Here is a 21000-nt window from a genome sequence, read left to right as displayed (position 1 = left end):
CATTTCATCATCTTGAGTTTTCTTCTATTCAAATACCTATGTCGAATACTAAAATAAATAATATGGAGAAAAATATTTTCAAAATTTGTCTTATACTTTCAGTTTTTTACTCATAAGCAATGGGTCTGTTTGAAGATAACTGTCACATATGTCATATACAAAGAACAATCAGTCATACTGCCAATTGGTGAAATAGACTAGTACATATCAGAATAATAGTAATACGATGTGTCTCTAAAGAACAGTTGGACGTTATATAAAAAAAACAAAAACATCCCAGTTTGTAAACTGTCCATTGAAAATATCACAATAAATTGTTGCTTGAATTAGTTATGGATATTCATCAAGTAACAAAATTCTATCGTATATCTCAGTTTATAATAAATCTTTTGTTTTCAGAAAGAATTGCAAAAAATTCTCCCAATGTTTGTATCTTAACTCTTCCTATTATTCCAGAGTTCGTGCTGAACCAGTTGCTCCTTTAACCTCTTCCTCACCATCAACTCCCGCCCAAGTTATGGAAGTAGTTGCACTTGTTCATGCTGGTAGAGGTATTGAATTGAAAAAAAAATCGATTTTATCAATATCTTATGTAGTCCAAATTGAATTATTTCATCGATTTATTTTTACAAATAACTACAAAACAAACATCCCTCTCACACACCAGAACTGCCACCCTCTTCTCGATGTGCGTTTCTCCAACCAAGTTAGCATGTAATTTCACGTAAATGTTTTCTCTAATTTCAACAGAGTAGTAAACGATGAGCTGTTTGGTATGGAACTTTTGTCTCTGAATCTCACTGTTCCTATTTCCAGGCTTTCGAAAACATCCAAAAGTCTAGTGTCATGTATTGGTTTCAACAATTTCAAACATTAGACATTTCTGGTATCCGAAATCAGGCATTTTTCTTCCTTTGAACAATGTAGTTAACGGGGAAAAGTAAATTTAAAATGTATAGTTTACACTAATGAATTTAAAAAAACTAACAATAAAATTAGCTTTCAAAACCGACTATTCGTTTCAACAAGTGTTGGATAACCCTGAATAATCAGGAATATATGAAATGAGCTGTGAGGACGGGAAGAAAAAGTATATTGGTAATATTAAATGAAACATTTAAACACGTTTCAAGGAACACGCACAACTTATCCGATTTCTGAAACGGAAAGTATGAATAGTCGCTCAGGTCGCCTTCCAGAACAGCTGTAGATTGAATGAGCATTATTCAAAATTGTTAAGTCTGTTGTATGATTTGTTTGAAGGTGGTTGACAGTGTTTCGTGGTGGATTTCATCAGTTCGGACTTCCATTGTCTAATATAATATAAGTTGATTTGAAAACCCTGAAAAAAACAATCAAAAATTAATAAGATTAACGGAAAATAACAATTTCATTAAACAAAAAACTGAAATTACAAAGTAATAACATACAAGCAACAATCAAACAAATAAAAATTGAAATAATGAAAGCTGAAAAATAAAAATTGAAAATTATTATTAACAAAAAATGAAAAATAAAAATTGAAAGATTTCAAACCACTGTGAAAACCAGTTATCACCCGAAGACGATTGTGGATACTAACAATCGAAACGTCGTGACATAACTTGGTTTGAAATCTTTTAATTTTGATTTTTCATTTTTTGTTAATAATAATTTTTAGTTTTTATTTTTCAGCTTTTATTAATATTTCAATTTTTATTTGTTTGGTTGTTGCTTGTATGTTATTTCTTTGTAATTTCAGTTTTTTGTTTAATGAAATTGTTAATTTCGGTAAATCTTATTAATTTTTAATTGTTTTTTTCAGGGTTTTCAAATCAATTTATATTATATTAGACAATGGAAGTCCGAACTGATGAAATACACTCCGGTGTATGAGCTAAACTTTCAGATTCTTTTTTGAAAGTCTGGAAATACTAAAGTGTGTCATGAGAACTATGGATAAAGAAAGGTTCCTTTCCAAACAGGCCATTGATTATTTTTATTTGAACTGCTCTAAAAAATGATCGGGAAAACTCACAAATATTCTCGCTAATTAGTACTCAAAAAATCATTGATGTGTGACTAAAAGTAATGTTAAATATAAATGTTGAATGTAAATTAAATAATTCAGAATTAGTATAGTTCATTTCCTGATGACACTCACTCAGCTGATGAAACCCACCTCAATTAGAGTTTTGCAATTCTAGTATTCAGAAGCAATGTTTGTTTTGGATTTATTCTATGCCAGAGGGTACAGTTTTATGTTGCAGTAATAACAAATAACGATTGGAATACTGTGACAAAAGTATTTTAACCATCTTTGCACAAATAGCAATATTAGAAATTAATGTTATTTTAATTGTGTGGAAAACAATCTTTCTACTAAGCATGATAATCAAGCATTTTTCACAAATGAAATTTTTATTTATACGCTTTTCGCTAACACCGTAGCTAACAGATGTGTGTAATAGTACACACATCTGTTATCTCATTTACCATCAACCAATTAGGTGAGGTAGGTTAGGTCCAAAGTGAGTGGGTCTATTCGATCCTCCACCGCAACCCGCATGGGTTTATTGTGGCTCACACCTATTCACACTCGGACAAATAAACCCAGCTTCTTGACGAAGCCGATTAGTTTGTATAGTGAGTGATCTTTCAGGACAGATGGTAAGAACACGGCTCTGTCGAACTCTAAAAACCTGATTCGGTCCCTAGCGGGGCAGGCACAATGTAGGTGCTCTGCTGTTTCATCATTTTTCAAACAAAGGCGACACACACTGTCTTCCGACCGTCCGAGTCTCTGCATATGATGATTCAAATGACAGTGACCTATAAGAAGGCCTGTTAGACATCCTAGTTTATCCCTACTGTAGTCCAACAACTGTTTGGTATCAAGCTTCGAAGGGTAAACGCCTTAGAGTGGAAGATTCTGTCAGAAGTCCATAAATCTTCTTGCCATCCAAGTGTTCAATCTTTGTTTAGCAAAGCCTGAAACGATGCCAATGACAGGTTCTGGTCCAATGAAGTTTCTTGCATCACCCTCCTTTGCAAGGGAATCAGCAGCCTCATTGCCTTCCAGGCCAGTATGGCCAGGAATCCAGACCAGGGACAATCTGTTCAGTCTTCCTATCGAGGAGAGTCGTTTTTGGCAGTTTGCTACCAATCTCTTCACACATAATTCAATAGCGTAAATTTCCGCTTGAAATACATTCGCATAGGCAGGTTGATATCTCTGTCCTGGATATGCGACTGAAAACACCTGCACCAGAACCAGAACCATTGATCCATTTGTGAACCAACAACTATCTGCTCTTAATATTTCCTTCTCCCGGAGGATCAAGTCCTCTCTACTCTGGAACAGTACTTTATAAAGCAGATCGTAGTTGACAGTTGGAGGCACGAAGTCAGAGGTCATTTCCAAAATGCTGTGACTTCCAGTGTCAATCAACATTCTGTTGCACTCTGTATTAAATTGATTTATGCAATTGGCAATGTGTACAGGTCTATATGCAGTCCATCTAACCTCTCTATCCAGAAAAATGTAGAGAGGAGGTAGATCTAGAAGGATCTCCATGGCTGCTGATGGTGAGGTACTGATGGCACCACTGATGGCCAGACAAGCCTGTCTCTGTAAGCCACAGAGCTTCGCCTGGGCCGTTTTCTGTAAAGCCTTCTGCCACTAGGCAATTCCACCATAAGTGATCATTGGTCTGACAATCATCACATAAATCCAATGGATTTGTTTGGGACCTAAACCCCAAGTTTTATCTCAAATCCTTCGACATGGCCATAGGGATAGTCTGACTTTGTGTAAAACTTTTTCCAAGTGAGCGTTCCAGATGAGTTTTTTATCAAGGACAATGCCAAGATATTTCACCGTCCAATTTTCCCCTCCTGGTGAAGGGGATTAAGTGAGGTAACTACTACTGTTGTGTATAAGAATTGTATACCTCTCTGTGTACTGTTACTACCGATGAAGCTACAGTGTTAGCGAAACGCGTCCAGAATAAAAATTTTATTTGTAAAAATTGCTTAATCATTATCACGGATAGTTTTTATGTTTTATAAGGTGTTGGCTCTGTCAACCCTTTAGGCTCTATGTCTTCCTTTAGTCTTTCATTCTATATTGAGCCTAGAAACTCAGACTTGGGGACTGAATCATTACACATGCGTCATCAGTATCTGACATGGTAAAACACATACTTTATTCTCTACTTCTAATGAAAATCAAAGGCAAACAGTTAACATTTGCTTTTATTTAGAGAGAGCTTTCGTTTAGATGATAGATTGCGATTGGTTCATAAAAGAGAGGCAGCTTTTACAAAGTTGAGTCCTCTGCAGTTTATTAGATTTTGAGAGCAGTTAATAACATTACAATCGCTTGACGGTTAAATGTTAGTAATACTACACAAATAGTTATATTCATAACTAATAAACTGGAAATATTTCACATTTCATAGTAAATAATTTTTATATCGTAATTATAAATTTAAACTTGAAATTGAGAATCACTCTATCTAATATTCTGCATACTGGAATATTTTAATCGACATTAATTAATTAATGTAATATGGGATCTAAGATGTGATGTATTTACAGAATGTATTAATAGTGCTGATGAATTTATTAAAATTGGCTCAAAATTTACTTTCGGTAAATTTCATTAATAAAAGCAAAATCAATTCCTCAATAAAAGGTTGGGTCGTTCTGATCAGTACCCATGTCATTTCAGTTTCAATACTTTGTCAACTGATAATAAGGATTCAATGACTGTACTGTACTAATGTGATTACAGGATGAGGAATTTTAAGGAATCTACTATGGTAATTTTGAGAAAACTACTGTGCTAAGGACCAACTTTTGGTCTCAGTATGAAAATGTTTTACTTGAAACATTATCTTTCAAAACGACTTAATTTGGCCATTTCTATACAAGTATTTCTTTCGTTAGCTCACAGTATACAGTAAAATCCTGATGACAGAAAACTCCATTCAGAACTATCATTTCTTGACTAAAATTTTATACATCCTATCAGTCCTGCCATGCATTTCAGGTTCATTGATTTCATGTTACAATTTTCCAATTTGCAGGTACCATTGTAACTAATCCTATAAGTTCCTTGTGTGTTGTTATACATTTATAATAATTCAAAGTAGACTTCTGTTTTCATCCATTCTCTTTGACCATTTCTGCTTATATTGATTCATTGTCTCAAAATGTTATTACTCATGGTTATCTTTGCTTTCTTGAAGTTTTTGTTTTAATGCAACCTTTTTGGTTTCTTTTCTAGCAATTAGTTGAAAATTGAACACTCCTGTCATTCAAATGATGTTTATCTCAAGTTTTTATATTACTTACACAAAACCTTTAGAAAAATGACTTATGAGTAATTCTGAATTCCTCTCTTCATGCTATCCCATCTTTTTTTCACAATAATGAATTATTTCAAAAGGTTTCAGATGATTATGATAACGTTAAAAATAATAGGGATTTTCAAGTAAAATAAATATATCGAAGTGTTATTTTGAGGTCAATCTTGGGATGAATTGCTTGGGTTTTTAATGAAACTTGTCATTAATACATTGTGTTTATCAGCTATGACTTAAAAAAAATCAAGATGAACTTTTGAAAAATAATGGAAAGTGTTTTTCATTCTACTTAATTGATCATATTCACGGCAAAAATCAATACTTTAGGTGAATTCCTGGATAAAGTTCCAGAAGTTGCTGATGTGCCCAGATTTCCTGAAATGGAAATAGAACGAGTTCCTGAAATCGAAACTCCTGGGCAGCAGCCCATTCCTATGGAAATTGTGGAACCAGAAGCTCCTGCAATAGCGGCCATAGAAAAACATCTACCAACAGCAGAGATTACTCCTGCTATTTCAACAACTGAAGAGGGGCCTATCATTTCTGACATTCCTAAAAAAGTTGATGTACCAAAAGAAAGACCAGTGCTTCAGGAAATCCAATCTCTTGCTGAACCTGTTGAAGAATTGAGAGAACAAATTGCAAAATTAAGAGAGCCTAGAAAGAAAGCAGAGGATGCAAGAAAAAAGGTGAGATATATTGAAAAATTTAAATTATAAAATATTGAAATATTAATAAACTGCATTTCATTGGTTCGGACTTCCATTGTCTAATATGATATAAAATGATTCAAAATCCCTGAAAGAATCAATAAAATTTAATAATTATATTAAGCAAAAAAACTGAAATTACAATGAAATAAAATACAAGCAACAATTGAAAATTGAACAATTAACAAGAAATGAAAATTAAAAATTGAAAGATTTCAAGCCAAGTTACTTCACGACGTTTCGATTGTTAGCATCCACAATCGTCTTCGGGTGATGACTGGACGTATTCCTCCGAGAGATGACTATTTATAGGTCATTCGAGTGCTTTCACCTATTTCCTCTTCTCTCTCTCCGCTTCACCGGTTTAGCGAGAGATGACCATTTGGGGGAGTTGGCCGTTTTCCGCTTGATTATGGGTTTCCATATGTTGCGTATCAGCTACGCTAGTTTGGCTAAATGCGTTGTTGGACAAAATTTATGCGGCTTCTTTGAATTTTCTCCTAAACCAGTGTTTCTCCTTGGGGATGATTTCAGCTTGAGACCACATGATGTTATGTTGATGAGTTCAAACGTGCTCTGCTATTCCAGATTTGCTGATTTCTCCTCGCTGTGTGTGTTTCTTGTGCTCGGCAATGCGTACTTTCAACGGCCAACAGTGAAGAAACCAATGACTTTTATTTCACCATTAATTTTATATTTCTCCTTGAAGAATTTGATGGCTGGTTCATAGATTTCTTTTTTTTTTTGTCAACGTCAGCGGGATGAGAATTACCCTATTTCGAATCTTATGGATCCAATATGAATGCAATATCCTTCTTTCTGTCTATTGCTATAATATCAATTCTTCAAATGATAACATTGGAAGATGTACAGTTGACTTTCTCATAAACATTGAATTTATCAGATAATGTTGTGGCTATTAGGTGACGAATGGTATGATGTCTAGTGTTTCTCAGAAGTTGACCAAATTGACAAGATCCCAATACGCGAGGAAGGGTTTCAGTCTCAGCACAATGCCTGCACTGGGTTCCGTCTTGGGATCTACCTGGTATTTCTCTTAGGATCACTACACATTTTGTCATTTTAACATAGGTCATGTGCTGACTGATTCACTCAATAGAACCTAATAATAATTGAAATTAATGATTTCATATGACCTGTCAGGCACTATACTTTATTTCTGAAGTCTCTTTCTGATTGCCAATTTTACCAGTGTCAAGTCCTTCCATCTGAACCACAAGATGTGGAGTTTTCTTAAAAGATATATGGGAAAGGTTTTTTGGTTTTCTGCTTCTCCATATTTATACGAAGGAAGGAAGAAAGCAATTAAGTTCAAAATAAACTCTTTCCAAAGATGATGCTGTTTTTTTTTTCAATTTTTTTTTGCTGTGGCACTTTTTCCATATGGCACATTATTTCAAGAGCGCCTTATTCACCATTCAGTTTACAGAAAGTGAAGGAAAAATTAAATTTTTTTCTTCATAAAAACATTTTTGCAATTATTTTGATTTTTTAAATGAAAGTTATTTGATTTTCTGCAGTTCTCCTAATAATTTACAGTCCTATGTTTGCTCGTTCCTGAGCATAAGTTCCATTATAATCCCACTGAGATTGACACCAATATTTTTCGTGTACTCTAATTGTATTAATCCCTCTATTATCATTTGTTCAAAATTCCTGTCTAACCCTGTTCATAATTTTTTGTAGTTACCAGAAAAGGGCGATTCAAACTTTTCATGTTCAAGATCCAAGTTGTTCTCTACAAACCACATGTACATATTTCATATTTTCAGTATTTTCCTTAGCAAGAAGTCATGAGATATTATCATTTCACTTATTTTTGTTTTTGAAAATTGTTATATATTATGTAATTACGTTAAAAACGCTATTTACGAAATAGTTCTATCAAAGTAGAGATAATATGACTTCCAAATTGAAGTTGAAACTTTGCGAAACCCTCATATTGTATAGATTAGCATATTGCAATATAATCTACGGGCCTGCTTTGGTACAATTTGATGTAAACCAATTACAAAAAATACAAAACAATTGCATTCGTCTTTCTTATGGTGTGACAAAATTCGACCATATATCCCCCAAGTTCGAGGAGTCTGGTTGATTACCGATTGCTAAAACCTGGCAGCTCCACCTACTCGTCAATTCACATGAACTCCTCATTTACAAAAAGCCAAATTATATTCATGAAAGATATAAAACTTTTAAATCTCAGAATAATTTGAGGACACGAAACCGTCACACTTTTATTATTCCAAAACATTCGACAGCCTGCTTTTTTCATAGTTTTATTTACAACTCTTTCAAACAATATAATGTTCTGTCTAGTGAATTTAGACACTACTCCACATATAATTTCGAGAAAAAGTTGAAAACATATCTGAAGTTTTCTGGATAGATAATATATTCATGTTATGCCTTGCTCATATGGTTTTCCTTTTGACTCACTTTTGTGTAAGTTTTGCTAATTTGCTATATATTTTACCTTATTTAAGCTAAATAGATTTTTAATATATACTTTGAAATGTATAGCCTTTATTATTGTTGTATACTAGGTAATTATTTTTATATTTCTATATAATACATGCTATCAGTTGTCAAACAGCCTTGGCTGAACTTCGCCCTTTCATTGATATGTGTATATCTACTTCTTCTTTATAAACAATGTATGTCAATGAATAAAGCCCATTTATTATTATTATTATCAATACACGCCCGAGGAAGCCATTGCATGGCAAACACGTGTTGCGTTTTTGTAAAACAGTCTAGTGAAAATCACCCAATAAAGTGTTTTTAGAATACGTTAGTTATGGATTTTCATCAAGTATCGGTCGATTCCATCATATTTATTAATATTTGTTTTAAAGTGGTTAACAGTGTTTCATGGTGAATTTAACCAGTTTAAACTTTACTAATATGATTCAAAATGTATGAAATAACAAATAAAATTAAAATGAATAGCTAAAATATCAATTATATATAAGCAAAAAAAAAGAAAATACAATAAAACGAATACAATAAAATATTCAAGATAAAAGATGAAATTGACCACAAATTATGAAAGAAATGAAATGAATGAAAAGTTAAAATAGACGAAAAAAATTTGAAGAAGAAGATTGAAAAAATGAAAATATTTCAAACCAAGTTACTTCACCGAATTTCGATTCATAGTATCCACAATTGTGGAATTGGCCGCGGTGGTAGTGCGACTCACGATCGAAAGGTCGTGTGTTCGATTCCCGCCTCGACCAGATATTTTTCTCGAGAGAATTTATCTGGTTGTAGCTGGAATGATTCTGCAATCGTGTTAGGAATCACACGTTAAAAGGTAAGACCTCGTTAGTCCTTAGCTCGCACAAGTTTCTCATATTCTGAGAGTTGTCGTTCGTATGGGGGCGGCAGCTGATTAACGGAAAAACAGATTTTCAACAGATTTGTTTTAAACAATCGTCTTCGGGTGATGACAATCGATACGTCGTGAAATAACTTGGTTTGAAATCTTTGCATTTTTTAAATTTTTTGCTTGTTTTACCTTTTTATTGTAACGAATCTGAAGCCGCCCCTGAGCGATATGCCGGCCAGCGAACAAACACATGACATCACCGCGAAAGAATGCAGTCGGCAACCGCCGAAACGAACCGACTATATAAGCCCGGCTTCCCGACCCATCGAGCGGCCAAACAAGAAATTTAAATAGTGGAAATAAATTAAGCTTTAATTGCTAAATGTTGTAAATGAATTAGTTTGTGATAATGAAATATTGTTGGAAATAAATTTGTTTAAGACAGTTAATTCATTAATTTGTCACATTATTCTTTTTATTTCTTTTTTACTTTGTGTGATTATTTTATTTCATTCGTTTAATTGTATTTTCATTTCACGCCTCTTTGCTTACATTTAATTGACATTTTAGCTATTCATTCTAGTTTGATTTGTTTTTTCATATATTTCGAATCATATTGGAATCATATTAGACAATATAAGTAAAAGTTATAATATTAACTGTAAGTTAACTTAGTGGAACTTTAATATTTGAAAATATTATTGGTGTAATGGACTCATTGAATGGCTACACATATCAGTATTATAATGAATGATTTATTGGTAGGAAGATCCTAATACACAAACATAATATACATAATATTTCATGTTATATAGACATATAACATGTTATATAGTAAGGATATAATACATATATACATATAGGTACACATAAATACATAATATATACCGAGTCACTTACTATCTATTCTATTGTGATACCTTTCATATAATCAGTCAAATCTTTTTTGAATTGAAACAGGTTTTATTATTCTTCACATTTTGGGGAAGTTTGTTATATTCAATGAGGCCTTTATATAATAAAATTTTCATGGAGTTTGATAAACTATATCGTGGCAGGTGAAAATTGTCATTTTGTCTAGTAGTGTAATTGTGAGTGGAATTTCTATAAATGATAAATTCTTCGAAATATGAAGGTAGCATATGATTGGTTATCTTAAAAATAAATATCATTGCTGACCTGTAATATCTTTCACGAATAGACATCCACTGTAAAAGATATTCTCTTTTTGTAATAAGTATATTATTTGATGATATTAATTTTTGAAATCTGTTTCAAAGGCTGGACGAGCTGTAGACAAGTTGTTCCTTAAAAATAAAAGAAAGGGTTTTGTTCGTATCAACAGATGCAATGTAAGTGTTTTTAATAAATAATTTCAAAGGTCTAATCCAGGAATATTTTTCAGGAGAATGAAGGCCGCTTTGTTGATCAGTCCTATAGATTACCGACTGAATTCAGAAATGTTCACAATGAAATTTTGTACAACATATTCTGGTTCGAGGAAGAAGTCGACGGTGTTAGGGACGAAGTTAGAGCTGGTTCATCTGTCAGGTACAATCTTTTAATATATGGCCATCAAAAAAAAGATCGTTTCATTACCATGGGTTGCATCTCCATTGTTTGTAGTTATTATCTCATATTATTCAGTTTTAGCATTCTCATCTTTCCCTAGGTGCATCGGTCGGCATTAATACTACTTCCATCTTTTTTTCAGGTTTTGATTCCAGGAATCTAATATCACTCATAGATATTTAGCCTCTCTTACCAGTGTTTTTTTTTTCACTTCTAAGTTCAGTAGTCCCTTTATTCTGGTCTTTTTGGTAAGTGTTACTAGGGTCGATATGAATGGACTTATGTCCAGCATTTCCTCTGTCATCTATCTGGTCATGATTATCAGGACCTGCTGCTTTTATGTTATTGTATTTGACCCGGACTAAGTATCTGAGTCTAAGTATCTTGCATAGCCCTGTAGTTCGAGGGGCAGTACTCTAAAAATTTGAGATGAAATACTTTATGAAATTTTCTTTTCCATTTTCCCGAAAATTATATGAAGTTTCTTCCTTTAGTTAAGATCCTAGATAGTCTTTGGTATACTTTATATTCATTATAGACCAAAAGACAGTCCCTTGCTAGTTGTGGTACTATTTTTTCCCTATAATGGTGTGTAAACAAATCATTCTCTAAGCAAGCAGTTCAATCCACCTGCAGCTTCTCTTTTCAATCCCTCTTCTCCTCATTGTTCTAAGGCTCTTCTGTAGTATATTTGGTAAGTACTCCTTTCATTCTTGTGATTTCCTAAAAGCTTTTCATCTTCCTTTCATTTGATTATATTCCGTTATCTGAAACTTTCATTTCGTAGCTTAAGGCTTACGAAAATACTAAGAAAAACTTATGTTGGGTGGGATCTTAAAATAGTCACGAGTGTCACCGTTGAGAACAGCTTTTTCAATGACATTTTTTATATATTTGAGGAGACATTGATATTTCAGTACTAATATAAAAATCTATATTGTATTTTTTAGGAGTAGTTCACTTAGAACCTCACTAGCCTTAGCTAGAACACCTAGTCGTCTTACAAGATCTACCCTGGAAAAAGACTTGACTGACTCATTGAGACGTCCTTTGTCTGAAACTGAAACACCACAAAAAGAAATGCCATCATTGGGAATGGGTGAAGTACTAATAGGTTCGGAAGAAAGACCAAGGTATGTCTTATTGGCAACCATCAAACTCTGCATTTTCAATTTAAAATTTTTCAGACAACTGCCAATTGAAGAACCACCTGTTCCAGTTCGTCCCCCAAGCAGGGAGAAAACGAGGTGAGTCTCATAGTTTTTCCAAAATGTTTGTCTCCAACCTTCGAACCCAAGGCGCAATTCTTTCGGAGAAAAATTTATGTGAAAAAGAAAAATAACTAAATAATCGAAATTTAATTTTTTAAAATACAGTGCACAACAATCCGCAATAGTATTATCCCCTCTATTATGTTTCTTTATTACCCTTGTCAGGATTACTAAAATACGTGGATTACATTTTGTATAAAAACAAATATATATCACTTACTAACGTGATATTAATATAAAAGATGACTTGAAAACGATCAGAGAAATATTAATTAACTCAAGTACTGAAAATGTCAGTGTCAAGTTGGAAAATTCTGAGAAAAATAATGTGAAATCAACTGTTATTCAGGATTTTCTTATTTGACACTGACGTCATTTTGAGTACTTGATAAAAAATTAATTTTTTTTATTAATTTTCAAGTAATTTCTTATATTAATCTCATGTTAGAATATGTTCTATATTTCTATGTTTTATATGAAATGTAACCCAAGTATTGCAGTTGTCCTGACAAAGGTATAAAAGATACAAAAAGCTTGACAAATATCAAAAATTATTGTTAGCAGCCCAATAATCTGACTGCGAGCTCAGTCAAATATGCCTTCAAACAAAAAACTTACTTCAGGAAAAGAAATGTTTTGGCTTTCTACTTTTCCATCTTTATACTTTCTAATTTTCATCTTCATATAATAAAAAAATTAAAAATAAATTTAAACAAATAAATTGATTGGAAAAATCTCACTTTTATGTATGAAGAATTAAATCCTTTTCAATTTAAACCAGATTTCTATGACTGGGATTAAATCAATTGAACTAATGAATGTCATTACATACTGTCATCAGTATCATGAGTAGATTCAACTTATTTATAACATAAGATCGTAATTTTATGAATGAATTGAATGCTGAATTATATCTTTTTCGATTTAAACGAAATTCCTATGGCTGGGATTAAATCAAATAAACGAATGAATGTCATTACGTACTGTCATCAGTATCATGAGTAAATTCAACTTATTTGTGACATAAGGTCGTAATTTCATAAATGAATTGAATGCTTTATCCTGTTATTTTATCTAGATTGGTGCTGAAGAAGCAATAAGACAAGTGTCTCATTTCGAAACATCGATATACTCCGTTGTGTAACAATCCTGTGAATGAAATCTGATTCAATTCCATAACGAGTGTTTGGAGTTCAAACTGAATAGGAAAAAATGTTTTTTGTATAATTCAATGTTTCGAGTAGGTTTTTTCTTCCAGTTTGTGCCTGAAAGTTATTTCTTTGCATGATCTACACATTTTTATATAGAGTTAATTTTTAAAATTGATTGCTATCTTCCTTTCTGTGAAAGATTCCCATATTTTTTTGCATAAAGATGGAGAAGTAGAAAGCCGAAACCTTTCTTCTACAAAAATCAATCTCTCCCAAAAATATATTCCCTTTCATTTCAAACTTACTCCATTTATACAATTTGTCATGCTGTTTTCTTCGAATGGAAACTCCTATAGGGCACTAAAATCGAAAAACAATTGAACAGAGCTTAAAAATTAAACAATACTTACAAGTCAGATGAGTTTAAAATACTTCAAAATTAATAACTATACGAAAAATGTTTACAAAATTCAGACATTGATGTTAATTGTGTCAAATTTTCAAAATATATGACACTGGTAATGTCATGTCCAAAGCTAACTGTATTGACAAGAGTAACATTAATATTAGAAAAATTTATATCTCAAAATAATGTAATGAATTATATATACAGAGTGTAACTAATTTTAAATGTGATATGCTAACAAAATTCATCCATCTCTAGTAAATAACTATATATACATTACTCAAATTTTCAATATTTGTTTTCTTATTCATACTCTTCTGGTTATTGTTGATTCAGATCGAAAAGAAAAAGCTTTTTGAACATGTTTCATGTTGAGTTATTTTACTCGATAATGTTCTAGAAGTTGGTCCAATATAATTCAAATCACAATTATTACAAGGTATATTTATTACAGACGTTGGATTTTTTTCAAATCAGGTGTAGAATCTTCATTGGGTTTTTCAAGTTTGCCAATAACTTTGATATTCTTTTTTGAAATTTTGATATTATTTTTTTTTCTAGAAAACTTTGATTATGTTGGATGAATAATAGGAAATGAGTAAATATTTGATTATTTTATGTACCTGACTACTAGCAAGTCTCGGGAATTCATTATAATTAGCTTTATAGTAATCGGAATTGTTAGAAAAGTTTCTGATATCTATTTTTCTGTAACCCAAATAATTTAATTGAGGAGTGAACCGTGGAGAGAAGATGGTATACATTTTTTCAAAGAAATATAAGGAATTGAGGGGGGGATACGGTAGGTACATCATAGAGAAAAAACTTCTCTATTCATATTCTCATATGAGTCTAGTTTATGTCAATCAACATTTGAAATATATTCCTTTATATAACCATAATCTGCATGTGTAAAGTCAAGAAAATATTCCCTACATTCAATGAATTACTAGTGATTTGAGCCAAAATATCAAACAAAAGAGGAGTATTCTGACTTTACTTGGAAATAGGGGGACCAGATAAAGTTGAAGTGATAAATCTGGGTTGAAGGAATTGTTTTGAGTATTAACAAAGTTATTGCACTGGTAAAATTTCAAAAAACTGAAAGACTTCAACGATAATGAAGCAGGGAAATTGTAATGGCAATTCAGTTGTCATATTTGGTGTCAGGGATTTTGTCACTATGTTGAACAGTTGATTCGTTTCAAGTCAACAATAAGTATTTCCAACATCCTTCAAATTTTTCGGTATTTTAAATGTTATTGGCAAGTTATATTTTTGAAAACTTTCATTGTGATCAAGTTTTCATCTTAGGTAATGAAGGCTACATTTGCCTTTACTTATTGAGAGCATGATAAATCAAAATTCAACATTCAATGCTAGACTTCCAGTGGTCTCAAATTGAACAGTTGTTAAATACACAGAACTCAGAAGAACGAAAATTGATAACTCTTTTTTTTCTCAAATCTCGAAAAAAAAATTAGCCTCATTTTCAATCTGAAAGAATCAGTTTTTTCAGTTTCATTATTTTATTAACCACTGAGTTTCTCAGCTAACCAATAAGAAACGAAAAAAACCCAACCTTCCTTGTACAAATTTTCACTTTTTTTATTTTTTGATCAGTATACTAGAACAAGAACCATTAGCGGTGACCATTGGTGAAGAACCACCAGTGGTACAACCATCTGTCCCAGAATTTTCAATGGAAGGCGTGGCACCTACCGAAGAAGTTTCTGTACCATTGGAAATTGTACCAACAGTGAGGGAAGAGTTAGTCCCCTCTGTACAGGAGCTACCCCCACCAACTGAGAAACTTTTAACTCCCACAGCAGAAAAAAAAGAAACCACGAGGTAATTGCTTGACACTTCAAGAACACATCATTCATTATTAAAATCGAAACTTTTGTTTTTTTCTAGAACTCCCAAGTCACCAACATCAGATTATAGACTGAGGTAAATAACAAATAATTTTTTGTCTGGATTTATCATGTGAAATTTTTTATATTTAGGCAGCAAAAAATTGTTGGATGCATCAAAAAATGGAATTTTACTGAAAGATTTCCTACAATCGAAGATATATGTGAAAAACCTATGACCAAAATAAACATGGCTAGAGCTTTCAGTGATTTACTGGGTGAGTATCAAAAAGATTTGTCATTTGGATAACAAGGAAATTTGTGATGCCAAATTTGAAATACTAATATATTCATGAGAGAGAGAGAGAGAGAGAGAGAGAATAGAGGGGGGGACTGTCGCGATGTGTCCTCTCCCCCTCACAAGAGGAGGCCGCAACGTGAAAGATGAAGAATAATAACGAGGAGTTTGATGCAATATATTGCCATAACAAAATGATCTTTTTTTTTCATATATTTCAATCATATGATGCAGCAGTTCAATAAAACAGGGTTTTTAAGTATAATATATTATACATTATTTATAAAAAATGTGTTGTTTACAGTTTTTTTCTTTTTGCTCTTCTCATTCAGTATATAAAAATCTGATAAAGAAAAAGGGAAAAAAACAATTATCTATGAGGACTGTTGAAAATATGTTGGATCATATATTCTTCAAAGAGTACAAACTTTCACAGCCAGAGATAATAATAATAATAAATGTCTTTATTCTTTACAATCAATAAGTTTCAATAGTTAATGAATAGTATGGACAAAAATATGAATAAGTTGGAAAAAAAAGGCGAAGTTCAATTTTTATAACGATAAATTGTTATTGCAGGTTTTTATGCTTGACGTTTCGTATACGACTGTGGTAGACATTACCAAAGGTCATGAGGCAACAGAAGAAGTGTTCTAGTTGTCCTCGAAGCAGATACCACAGAATTGGTTTGTCTCCGAATTTATTTCATTGGTGGTGGGAGTGACTTTGTTTCTATGGGATGAATTGAATGACCTGATAAGTAAGCAATTAAGTGCAGGTAGCCAGATGTTATAAACGTTGAGAGCCCTTAACGAGAGAACAGTTGAAAGTTCAAAGAATGTAAACTTTCACAGCCGCAGATAATTGTGTCAACACTATATTCCGGGTACATATTTTGGCCGTGGTCTGCTGAGGACCCCAGAGAGCCTTTAGCAACACCTGAGGTATACCGGATTTCTTTCAGCTGCTGGTCGGCTTACATTGGAACCACTGAAAGAAGTATAGGACCCGTCTTTCTGAACACAAGAGAAATTGTTGCCTCGAATAAACCGACAAATCAGCTGTAGCTGAACATGCTCTCAAAGAAGGCACTCACATTACTTCATTCGAAGATACAGAAATATTTGAAAAAGCTCAAAATTACTATCCAAGAATATATAGAGAGACAACAGAAATTCAGGATAATTTCAATAGAAAAAAGGCGTAATGAACATTATTAAAATCTGGCTACCTGTCTTTATCAAGGTCACATAATCCAATTAAGAGAAACGAATCCACTCCCACATATGATAATATAAAACCGGAGACAAATTCCAGCATTGTAGTTTCTGCATCGAGAACTACTCGAGCACTTCAACTTGTTACCTCATCGTTTTTGATAATGCATACCGCAGTAGCAGACGAAACGTCAGGCGTAAAAATCTGCAGACCACGGACAAAAACTCTGAAAATAGCTTTGACACAGTTGAAAGTAATTTACATTCTTTAGAAGAATTGCCCAATTTTGTCCCAACATCGTGGAACTTTATAATAATTCAAATCATTATGCCCAAATAATTAAATTTTCTGAAAACGAAAGCAAAATCTCCTGGACAGTTATTAACAAGATGAAAAATAATAGAACTGCCAAATCATCCAATATGAAAATAACCTATGAAAATAAAGAAATCGTCTTTCCTGATGACATTGCAAATATCTTTAATAACTCTTTCATAAATGCCTCCTAACATCGTACAGAGGAAGATATGAAAAAGGTATTCAACTGGTGTGTATCGAGTTGTCTTTTTAATACTAACATTTATTAATATTCAAAATTTCACAATTAATTTAAAAACAATAGAAAGCAATCTGTGAAAAATTATCAGGAATCCATATTGACAACAAACTCAAATTTGAGGATCATTCAACAACACTGAGAAATAATTGTCTTCCGGTTACTATTGAGAATATACTTACTGAATAACTTGTTTTATACAATGGGGGATGAAGCGATCTGTATGGACATTGTATTTTTTCAACTTCCAAATTAAAGATCAGTTTTCAATGTCTTGTGAAGAATTGTGTTTACATGGATTCAAGCTGGAATCTTAATGAAAAGATTTATTATTTTTATCTGGTAATGACACTGTATCATGTAACTAATGATATTTTGTTTTTTTTTCAGTTTTGTCCGCAAAAAAGTACCTAATTTTATGTTCTGAGGGTGTATCAACAGAACTAAAATATATTAAGAAGGGTCCAAGGCTGGAGTAAGATTTGGGTTTGAATTTGAAACTTCTTTGAAGTACTGTTTTTTTACTGTATATTTCATAGTTTTATTTCTGAGATTCAAAAATCTCTTAGTTTGTAGGATCAAATTTTATAGCTGAACGTTTAGTGTTGTATTTAAGTTTTAAAAAGTAATGAAGTGTTTTGAGCAGAAATTGTTTGTGTTTTGTTTTTGTTTTAAATAAATAGATATTCGAGTATTAAACCTGAATAAAAATATAAAAATAAAAGTACTTATCTCTCTTTGTGTTCCCTATTTTTCCTTTTTTAATATCGAGATGAAATTATTAGAAGTCTTATGGCAATGTAGATCCGTAATGTCAATCATTAATATTAAATATGTACAATTTTTTACGCAATAACTTGAACTAGAAGGTTTCCCAGTCTACACCTGTAAAATTTTAACTATTTTCAGATTGTGGAAGGTGAAAATCCTCAAAAAGGTTAGTGTATAAAATCCCCTTTGGTATTCAACTGTTATTGTTGAAATATTAATATTTATAAAAGTACAAGATTCAAAATATATTTAAATGTAACTTTTGAACTTGTCTGATGAAATTATCACAAAGAGATTAATGAAAAATAATAAAAAATTCAACAAACGTTTATTATCATTCCTAAATTTGAACATTGTACATAAGTACTTTATAGAAATACATTCAGCTATGAGCAAAAGGCACTGAAAAAAGTATGAAGTCTCAAAATATCAACAACAAAAAACTGACAAGCAATCGTAACTCTTACATTGTCCTACTAAACCATTTGGAATTAAAATGCTCAAATAACGTTATAAACATCAGATACAGTTCCACTTAAATAATTTTTCCATCTAATTATAGTACTACCAATATAAAAATGTACCTTTAGGTTCAACAAAAAATTACAAAACACCTAAAATTTAGGAATGACGTTTAGATACAATTTCGTTTAGCTAGCACACAATCGTCTATATTGTAATAGAGGTACTGTCTATGAATTTTTAGATTCATAGTTACAAGCAACCACTTGGCTGGAATGTTATCTATCTTATGGAATATTCTCTTAATATATCACTTATGAATGCATTTTTGCTTAGGAAAGGTGATTTTTTTCACAGCAAAACTGTTTACCTAGATATTATCCCAAATACGTAACACATTTCACTGAATTTCAATTAAGACGATGTAATAAATTTATATTTTTTCGAATAACAATGACAATTCTGAATAATCAGAAGTACAATACTCTTCTAGACTCTAGTTTTTTTTATCTCCTGAAGATACCAACTTGGTATTGAGTATTGCATTTCTGGTGATTGGAAAAAGTACTTTTTTTGGATACCAATGTTGAGTTGGACAATAATTCAATAAAATACATTTTAATATAATAATATTTGTTTGGGTAGATAAATAACTATGTTGTTTATCTTAATTTTAGTGATCAATTTTGAAGAATCCATAATTTTGACTTATATATAATTTCACTAACAGTAGGAAAAGGATTTTACAGTTTGCTCTTTCGACTCATAAATGTCATAACAGCATCCATAAAATCTTCAGAATTAACACACTCTTTCAGCATATCAAATTCTCTTGAAGAAATTTCTTTCAGTTGTGTTTTCAAGTTGCCCATCACCACAGATTTGTTTCTAATGAGGCTGTTTACAGGAAGTGCTCCGTACTGATGTAATTCATTGATAAACTTCTCCAATTCTAATCTTGGTATTACTTTTGAAACTAGTCCAAGTCTGTGAGCTTCTGTGGCTGTCAATTTGTGGTTCAAATATAACACCTCAGAAGCTTTGCTTCTGCCTAGTATCAGGGGGTATGTATAACTGGAACAACCTTCCACGCATAATCCCATTTTGACAAATGGGGTGTCAAATTCTGCATTTTCTGTTGCATAAACAATATCACATAAAATAGGAAGAGTTGCTCCTATTCCAATAGCTTTACCATTCACAACAGCAATCAATAATTTGGGATACTCTATAAAGGTATCAATCATATCCTTTACAGCTTTCATAGCCTGTTCCCCATTTTCCATGGAACTTTTCAAATCATTACCACTGGTAAAATAATCACCAACCCCAGTTATTATAGTCAGGATAATCTGGTCATCTTTGGCATCTTTCCTCAAAATATTTGAAATTTCTTCATACATACTTTGGCACATTGCATTTTTTTTCTCTGGTCGATTGAACTTGATGGTTTTGACTCCATCTCTGTAACTCTGCAGCACATAGGACATTTCGAAAATATTTATAATACAATAAATTTATTCTGAATCCAAACCAGTGCAAAAACTGTACACAATGGAAAAGTAGATATTCAAGTCAACAAAAAGTAATAATTGATGATATTTCAACTCACGAATTCTTTTTGCCCTATGTTCTGCTGGTATTATTTATACTATTAAAATATAAAAATTAACTGAAATTTTCTACTACGTATTCTCTTTACAACGGATTTGCTAATTAATTTACTGAAATCATTTGACTAACAAAATAACCTTTCAACTTGTTTAAGGTCAAACATCACAGTATTTTTTGTGATGGAGTATTGAACCAAAGTATTTCATTCCATATAGTTACAGAATTACTGTACTGTGATAAAAGTAAGATTGATTAATAAACATAGATATGATTATATATTATATTGATAATATAAGGACTGGGCGTGATATCTTTTACATATATTCCACCCGCGGATCACACAACACAAAATGCAACCACAAAACAGGTTTTGTGAATGCAACAACGTCGCAGCATTGAGACAAAT

At 32.1% G+C, this 21000-nt stretch overlaps 2 protein-coding genes across 3 annotated transcripts in view; one reads left to right on the top strand and one right to left on the bottom strand.

Annotated features, from left to right (window-relative positions):
* The window catches only part of LOC111501861 (uncharacterized), a 31702-nt gene extending 13306 nt beyond the window's left edge, over positions 1-18396 (top strand). For both annotated transcript variants that reach the window (XM_074177956.1, XM_074177957.1), the window contains exons 8-17: positions 457-551; positions 5679-6040; positions 10700-10771; positions 10825-10970; positions 11942-12124; positions 12179-12238; positions 15443-15670; positions 15737-15772; positions 15829-15953; positions 18138-18396. In XM_074177956.1, coding sequence (XP_074034057.1) covers positions 457-551; positions 5679-6040; positions 10700-10771; positions 10825-10970; positions 11942-12124; positions 12179-12238; positions 15443-15670; positions 15737-15772; positions 15829-15953; positions 18138-18226 — 1396 coding nt within the window. In that variant the 3' untranslated portion in view covers positions 18227-18396. The remainder of the gene's footprint in view (positions 1-456; positions 552-5678; positions 6041-10699; positions 10772-10824; positions 10971-11941; positions 12125-12178; positions 12239-15442; positions 15671-15736; positions 15773-15828; positions 15954-18137) is intronic.
* A 433-nt stretch (positions 18397-18829) lies between these two features.
* On the bottom strand, positions 18830-20960 carry Dci (Dodecenoyl-CoA delta-isomerase). The gene has a single exon (XM_023155772.2). It carries the CDS (start codon positions 20468-20470, stop codon positions 19724-19726), a length of 747 nt encoding a protein of 248 aa, XP_023011540.2. The 5' UTR covers positions 20471-20960; the 3' UTR covers positions 18830-19723.
* Positions 20961-21000: the final 40 nt, after the last annotated feature.

Source organism: Leptinotarsa decemlineata, unplaced genomic scaffold (assembly GCF_025532065.1).
Source record: "Leptinotarsa decemlineata unplaced genomic scaffold, Ldec_3_MD MMD2_tig00003335_RagTag_RagTag, whole genome shotgun sequence".
Lineage (NCBI taxonomy): Eukaryota > Metazoa > Arthropoda > Insecta > Coleoptera > Chrysomelidae > Leptinotarsa > Leptinotarsa decemlineata.
The sequence above is the reverse complement of the archived record's forward strand: the minus strand, read 5'-3'. Positions and strand labels throughout refer to the sequence as shown.

What these genes read in the sequence shown, in the direction of transcription:
- Dci (XM_023155772.2), bottom strand. Translation starts at nt 20,470, where the DNA reads ATGTCCTATGTGCTGCAGAGTTACAGAGATGGAGTCAAAACCATCAAG.